General features: G+C 45.8%; 1 protein-coding gene across 1 annotated transcript; it reads right to left on the bottom strand.

Moving 5' to 3' along the window:
• Positions 1–767: 767 nt before the first annotated feature.
• LOC147443417 (GATA transcription factor 9-like) lies at positions 768–2,315 on the bottom strand. The gene is made up of 2 exons (XM_086529287.1): positions 1,889–2,315; positions 768–1,764 (listed from the first exon to the last, which is right to left on the bottom strand). Exons 1-2 carry the CDS (start codon positions 2,105–2,107, stop codon positions 907–909), a joined length of 1,077 nt encoding a protein of 358 aa, XP_086385413.1. The 5' UTR covers positions 2,108–2,315; the 3' UTR covers positions 768–906.
• Between the last annotated feature and the right edge of the window lie 6,017 nt (positions 2,316–8,332).

Consider the following 8,332-nt stretch of genomic DNA (forward strand, 5'->3'; position numbering starts at 1 on the left):
TTACAAGGAATGGTCGCTGACAGACCATTCCCTACACCTTACGGCACAACAAGGGAACAAGTGGTCAATCTCGAATCCTTCTCCTCTACTAGAAAGAAAGGATCGTGAACAAGTCGAAAGCCAAGGGTTAGATTCCCTCATGTTGTAATCTTTTTGTTTTTTGCTTTAATTAGAATCCCTGGATGTTGGCAGCAAAAAAGGGCAAATAATCTGGTATAAATTTTGTAAAAAATTCCTCTGTGAAAAGTGTAATGTATGCTCAGGAAAATCATGTGTTTGAAATAATAAGGACTTTGCCCAAAAAGTGGGGCCTATGTTACAAAACTGAAAAGTCTTACAGGGTAGAAGATTCAAAATGTCGGTGACCATGAGAACGAGACAGCCAGCTCAGCATTAGCTAGCTTCAAGATTCTCTTTGCCTGCTTGACCCGGCATGTCGAGCTGGGAGCTTCACCCACGTGCCATTTGGAAACTTTAAGGGACACGTCACAATTTTGCAAAGGCGCGCGCACTCATCAGTTGGGCGCCTTTCTGACACTTGTAACGCCAAGATATCGAGTTTTTAAGTTTTAACCCGCTCAATAGCAATGGCCATGGCCGGCAGTCGGCTTTTGAATATTTACATTAGGCTACTGGGCGCTCAGTGGCTTTTTGAATAATACGCGTCGAGTCATGTCACACAGTCTCACACTATCAATGGCCCTTTGCATCAGCCCAGCACCAACAACAGGAAAAAGGAGATACGATACTTAGTAAAGTACACAATCAATAGAAATGTGTGTCAAATGCTCGTGTTTTTTCCCTGGTGGCCAAAAAAGACCATAGACATCATGAGGTAAGCTACTAAGCATCACTAACCATGGTACAACTACAGACGGGGCTGTTCACACACGCCGCCTTGCGCCACTATTGCTGGTGAAGCGACCCAATGCTTTCTTGGGAGCAGGTGCTGGTGCTGAGCTCTTCTTGATCCTGGTGCTGCTGCTCATCATCCTGGTCTAGGTGATGGCGATGAGGAATAATGCGACACTTGGAGACGCGCATCTCCAGAACCTTCTTGTGGGAGTTGGAGTGGAGCTCGTTGACGAAGGTGGGACTGGCAGCGGGCCTGTACTCGGGGAGGAGGCGACCTGATTTGTAGCGCACGCCACAGGCGTTGCAAAGCGTTTTGGGGCCGAGAGGGCCCGCCCGCCACTGCGGGGTTTTCTGCACTTGGCAGTGGGAGCAGCGGCGCCCTTCCTCGTTGCTGTTGCTGCGCTCTTTCTTTGGTTTCTTTTTGGGCGGCAGTTGCTGCGCACCGTAGTCATCGTAGTAGAAGGGTTCGTAGTCCAGCGAGGACGCTTGACTGTGCTCTTCCTCCTCTTCCTCCTGGCAATCCTCCTCTTCTTGGGCGGGCGCCTTGCGCAGAACCGTCTGTAGGGACCACACCCTCCCCCCACTTCGGCTAGACCTCTTGCTTCGCCCCCTCTTGTCCCACGCCCCTCCATTCGTCATCGACTCCCCCGGCCTCGTCTCTATCAAAGGACTGCTTCCCACGTCCAATATCTGACAAAAAACGCCGCTCTTGCTCATCAGCAGCCACGACGACGTGCTCCATGTCGAGCCCTGATCACGACATGATCCCCCAATCTCCTCCTCCTCCTTCCTGCTGCAGCTGCTGAACCACTGGTCGCTGCTCACCAGCGGCATCGATTGGTCCGCCCCCCTGTACGAATCCTCCACAAATCTCGATAACCACTCCAATTCGCCTGCTAGCTCCTCGGGCTGCGCCATAGCACCACCATTCACAATGAGTACAGCAGTAAAAACACATAACATTAATAGTCCACCCTCACACACTCGTTAAACACTCAATCAAATTTCGCGTTTGGAGAGGCGCGAAGATTACTGGCAAATAGAGAGACGCTGAAGCTTCTTGAGTGCTGGCCGACCCCCTCACGACGCAGGGGTTGGCCTTGAAGCAGCCGTTACTATCGTTCTCCTCCCCACATACGGAAGCCACGCAGCCATCTCCTTCCTCGCTTAAGCCCCCAATATCGCCGCAAGAGAAGTCGAGCAGGTCGTCGACTAGCAGAGCATCGGGCTCATAGGACTGCAAAGTTTCCATGAAGATCGTCTTGCGCGCGCGTGACACAGACAGAGAGAGAGAGAGAGAGAGAGAGAGAGAGAGAGAGAGAGGCACAGAGGAGAAAGCTACGAGGAAGAGCTGTCTTCTGTGTGTTGGACGAACGAGTGGGTTAAACAGGAAAAGAGGAAAGTCCCTCTTGGTTTGGGGCGGGCGCCGGGCGAGATAAAACAGACCACGTGCGGGGAGGACTGTTTAACCACCCCTCGTGATTCTACATAAATAAAGCATGCGCGGAGCGGCGACTGGTGGTGCTGCCTTGGCTGCCAGCGGGGCGGTGCCTTGTGAAAGAGGGGGATGCCATGTCAGGCTAGCGCGTGCTCCAGTGGCAAGAATGAGGAGGGCAGCCAATGGGAGGGAGACAGGTAGGATGGACCACGTCGTTTGACTTGGGCAGGGGGCCTTTAGGCTACCGTTCACGGCGTTCAGAAACGAGCCGAGTTTGATTGACACAATCAAAGCGTGATTAAGGGGCAGATTAAGCGAGGCTGCGCCTTGTGTCTCTCGCTATCTCTACCAGAGTCCAGACTACCACGCACTACGGCGACCATCTCGATACTCTCTACGGTATCTCTTTCTACGCCTCTCTCCTTCTCTCACTACGGTCTCTTTCTACCATGGGGACAAGCTATAGTCTAGTCTCTCTCTCTCTCTTCCTCTACTCGCTCGAGTCTCTTTTCTACCTACCCTCAGTGCGATGACACGATCTACTGTACAGCTACACCTGTCTCTCTCTTTCCTCTATACGGTATAGTCGTCTTTTGTTTCACTCTCATTGCGCCGTAGAACCTACGGCTCTCTTTGTGCTGGTCGTCTACTACCCCTCTCTCTCTCTCTCTCTCCTCCTCTCATTACGGTGCCGTCCCGCGGCTCCCGCGCCTGTCGTATGTATCGACACCGTCCCCTGACCGTTTTGTGCCCCCTCCTCCGTGCTCTAAGCGCCCTTTCCCACCCCAAGATCCTCCCTCCTGTTCCAGCCACGCAATTACCATGTGCTTTCCCACTACCTGTCTTGTACATGTGGGATCCATGCCCAACAACTCAACAACTACAATGCTCGCATCCTTTTCCCGGAGACCTTTCCCTTGAATAAACATGGCTGTACAGTGTAGCCTCCACGAAGAATATTGACTTGTTCGGGTCAAGTGAACCGAAGGTAGATTATAGACAGGTTACAGTTCCTTTTGAAATTGTGTTACAACCCTCTTTTCCAAGGCAGAAGAAAAACCACCACAAGCATAAGACGATTTGATTGAGTTTGCCGGCTTCCTTTCTGTGGTCTAAACACAATCATATTAGGGTGTAACCTACGACTAAGTAACGCCCATATTTAAGAGGGAGAGGCAATGGGATCAAACGCGGAGGAGCTCGCGTGAGAAAGCTGAGAAGATCGCAGCCGCAAAAATCAAATCAAAAACTAAACCTGGGTAGCTTGGGAAATGCATTTTATTTTATAATATAATGTTGTAAAAACAGCTGTGAGTACATAATACATACGTGGGTGAGGTGGTTAACCTATGTGACCCTAAACTTAGATAGCTAGGTCTTGGATTCAAATCGTCTTGTTGTGCCTCCTTTTTTTTTTGTTGGCCATGTTTAATGCGCCTCGCCTTTTTTGACGACGCACCTCGTTTTTCCCGTTGCCCAAGTTTAGTGCGCCTCGAGATCTCGTCGCGTAGCCCCGACCGTCGATCCCATTACTCCGCCCCGCATTTAATATGGGTGTCACTTAGTCCCAAGGGCCTACGCCCATACCCTCTATCGACATATATATGCCCTTGGCCAACCATGTATGCATGACAATAAGCTTCCATGTGGTGGTGAAAATGCAGGCATGCTAAAAATTAGACCTTAGAGGAGAAATCTCAAAGGCATACATGGTAAGCTTGCAAAGAGTCCCTCGCATTCTAACAAGACATGTGGTGTCAACCGATGAGCTGAAAATGCAGGTGTGAGAATCACAATCTCTCTCTCTCTCTCTCTCTCTCTCTCTCTCTCTCTGCGCTTGCTTGCCTTGCCCACCCTCCTTTGTCTATGGACCTCCATCTACACATTTATTTTCTTGTGAGTTGATTTAGGGCTTCTTGATCAATGCTCTAAGGCTTTTTATCTTGCATGGCACATGTATTCATTTGAGATTGTCACTTCACTGCAATAGCCCTTAGTTTTTCTATGTTGCTCTGAGCATTCCACCAACTTTCATGGAACTTCTCTTAGCTATTCTTGATTAGTCGTGACTGTGTGTGTGTGTGTGTGTGTGTGTGTGTGTGTGTGTGTGTGTGTGTGTGTGTGTGTGTATAAATGTTGATAGCATGTAAATCGATTGATCGAACGTCCTATCGCCTTAAGGTTTTGGGTTTAGGTGGTTATGAAATTTTGGGAATTAAAATCGCATGTACAACGACAGTACTGGGATGAATGTCCCTCTCCAAAAGTTTGTCCCCCTAGATTTCTTGCATAATTTTCTACACAGTATCAAAGCGAAGTATTGTGCCTTGTACTTAAAACGCAAAGTGATTGGCATTTGTGAGTTCTAACGCTCGTTGGCTAGCAAAGTGTCCTTGTGCGTTGTGTCCTTTCTAATGATTGTTGACAAGTTGGCACCAAGGGGGATGTTGGGTAAATGTTGTTTGTGTGTAAGAGGGCTCAAATTGGATAGACTAGAGGTCCCCATCACCTTTAGGTTTTGGGGTCTAGATGGCTATACCAATTGGGAATGCTTTTAGTTAAGCACACATGTGCGGTGATAGCATTGGGATGGATGACCTCTCAGGAAGTTTGTCCCCCTAGATTTCCTGCATGGTTCTCTCTCTCTCTCTCTCTCTCTCTCTCTCTCTCTCTCTCTCTCTCTCTCTCTCTCTCTCTCTCTCTCTCTCTCTGCATTTCTAAGTAGACCATCGTGAGTGCTCACTTTGTTAAAAGACCTTCTGTAGGGTTCATGTTTGCAAGTACGGACGACCTTCTCTTTTAGCATACATATGTTAAGTTTATGAAGTACGAATACACACAAGCTTCTAGAAGAGAAGCCAAATAGCACACAACACAGTCTTAGAACTACTTAGTGTGTGAGTGATTATAGAACTTATGGTGGATAATCCATGCTATCAAAGTTGTTGCCATGTTCTGATGGGAATGGGATCGTGCTAGCTAGGGTGGATGATACACAAACATGGTGCACACAAGTGAGTGTGTGTGTAGGCTAGATTGTTACTCAAGTGAATTAGGTTCAAAGATAGATTAACTTGGACACATAAACACGATCTTGAGTAGTTTGCCAACCCACCACAAGCTCACCATAAACAAGAGATATGTAATGCAAACTTGGAATGGATTTGTTTATTCATGAAAGGAGATTTAAGTAGCTCTACATCTTTGCACCATTACATGTGGGATAATTCCACCTCTTGTCTCATTCATTCACACTCTAGTGACTCTAGGACAAAGCTCATACCTTACAATCCTCCCCTTGAGGTTTGGACTAGGAAAATACATTGAAGATATTTTATCCCACTAAGGATGACACATGGTATCCACACAGGATAACAATACATATCCACAAAGGATGACAAAATTCCTCCCCTTGAAGAGAGGCTACAATCTCTAGAGTATGTCGTTGTAGTAGACAAGGTTGTTCTCACCTTTTTCTTTGTCTTCTTATTTGTCCTCCACCACATGAGCTGATCTTCTTATAGGTTTCTTGCCTTTGTAGGTTCTGTTGTTTTGTTGTTGTCACTGTTGCTTTATCCACTGCTGTTGCCTCCACTTGAGTAGCATCAAGAAGGAGGATGCCCCTTCTTACCACATTTGTTGCAAGATTTGTTGGTGTAACAATCCTTTTCTACATGTCCCATTCTCCATCATAACACTTCTTTACACTTGATGATGATGTTGAATATCCTCTCCTTGGTGATGATGCGACAAAAGCTCCTCTTGATGATGTCAATGAGCCCTTTTGCTTCTTCTCTTCTATTTGAAGAGAATTGACGACGTCTTGAAATGATGGAGCCGGTTCTTTTTCTTTAAGGATGATGACTAAGTGGTCATAAGAGGGTGGAAGTGCACTCAAAAGCACGACCACTTTGTCATCTTTTGGTACCTCGCACTGGATGTAAGTGAGTTGTGTGACAATGCTCTTCAGCCTATTAACTACGCTAGCAATATCCTCCCCTTCAATCATAGTGAGCTTGTAAAGTTGTCTTTTGAGACTAACCTTACTTCTTTAAGCCCTAGCTCCAAAATTTATCTCTAGAACTCCCCAAGCTTCATGTGTATGCTTACATTCGTCTAGGAAATACACATAGTTATCATTCAAGGAAGTGATGATAATTCATAAGGTGAGCGTAGATGCTCTAGTATGCACTCCATCGGCTTCGGCTTGTTGCTCTAAGGTTGTGCTGATAATAGACCACAAACATTTCTTCATGAGGTATCCCCTTAACTTCGTTTGTCATGCATAGAACCCTTCCCCATTAAATTTCTCTATTTCCTTGTCAAGGCTAGGGACTTGCTACGCGCCGTGTGCAAGCCACAAAGGCTCCTAGTACACAGTCATACAACAGACAAGCTCACAAGGAAGAACGGTGTGTCACTCACCTTCCCGCGTAGTTGCGAATGAAGGATTCCCGCGCCGCGAAGAAGAGGGAGACGCCGCTATGCCGCGCTCAACCGCCTCGCCGCCGTCGTGCCGCCGCAACGCTCGATCGCACACACTCTCTCACTCTCTCTCTCTCTCTCTCTCTCTCTCTCTCTCTCTCACACACACACACACACACACACACACACACAAGGAGATGGTGAAGGAGAAGGTGGAGATGGAGCAAGAGCAGTTTCTATTGCACAATGAGAGAATGACTCAATTTTAGGTTTAATTGGCTTTTATGTGAGCCCACCCCATTCACACTTGGGCGCCCATGCTTAGCCAACTAACCCTAGCATGTTCGTGTTAGAGTGCGCCTCTCATCGGCGATCACTCTACCTTTCCCTATTGGACCGACAAGCCCGGCGCCCGACTCTACTTAAATAAATAATACAGTTACGGTGTCCGTCGTAGGCGATAGGGTGTCCATGAGCCACGAGGGTTAACATTGCCCCCCTTCTTGATGTAGATTCCGTCCTCGGAAGCTATTGAGTTGAAGCTTGGTATGTCCATGTTGTAGAGCATCTAGATTTGAATCTGCAAGACAAAGTCACTGTTTTAGCAAGCGGAATTATATTGCCATAAATCATGAGGGGAATGTAAAGTACATGTGGAAATGAGTAAATGCAAGATTTATGAAATGTTAGACTTCCATTAAGGACAAATAAATTGCACTTTGAGTAAATTAATTAATCAAGAGTTTTGAGCTTATGGGTGAGTCTAGCAATTAGGTAGCTATGACTAAGGTTAAAACAACTACTCTAGTACTAGCTAAGCTAAGAAGATTATCTAAATGCAAGATTCCCTAATTATGCTTTTCAGCTTTGATTAGCCAACTCGCTCTCACAACTGCAAACAAAAGCTTGAAATGTTAACTGTAAGCTCAATGGAAGTCTTTTAATTTTTCTTTATTTTTTTATTTTTCTTTTTTTATATTATTTATATATATATATATATATATATATATATATATATATATATATATTAATACTTTTTTACTTTGGGTCACAATCATGTGACGTGTGTGCTTATTTTGTATGTCCGGGGTTTTTTGCTTCTCAAGGAAAAGCGCCCACACTGGGAACCTCTAGGGCTCTAGTACCATAGACAATACATGTGAGTGAAGTACCAATTCAAGCCAGGATTTCTCTTCCAGCGAAGATTTTTCATTTGTGGCACTTATGTTTTTTTTTTCTTTCTTCCATTTCCTTGGTATTCGCACTAGTGTTTTTTGTTGTTTAAGTGAGCAAGCCTTTCTCTGCGTAAAACATTCCTAAGGTCTCAAATACTCGGATAATTTTATTAGCTAGGCCTAGTGGTCAAGTAAATGAGTTAACCTAAAGTCACGGTCTCCAAATCTCCAGGCTCATCCATAAGATTAAACTGGAGTTCAATCAACTTAAGCAAAGACAAATTTATACATCTATAATGGCAGATAACAATCATAACTATTGCACTCAAACAAAGCATGAAAAATCATTATTAGCAATTACACATATCCACCAACATGAATCATGGAAAGTAGTACACCTGGAGGTATGGAGTGGCTCATTTCGTTGAAGCAGATGTCC

Source organism: Adiantum capillus-veneris, chromosome 14, assembly GCF_014529385.1.
Source record: "Adiantum capillus-veneris isolate H3 chromosome 14, ASM1452938v2, whole genome shotgun sequence".
Classification (NCBI taxonomy): domain Eukaryota; kingdom Viridiplantae; phylum Streptophyta; class Polypodiopsida; order Polypodiales; family Pteridaceae; genus Adiantum; species Adiantum capillus-veneris.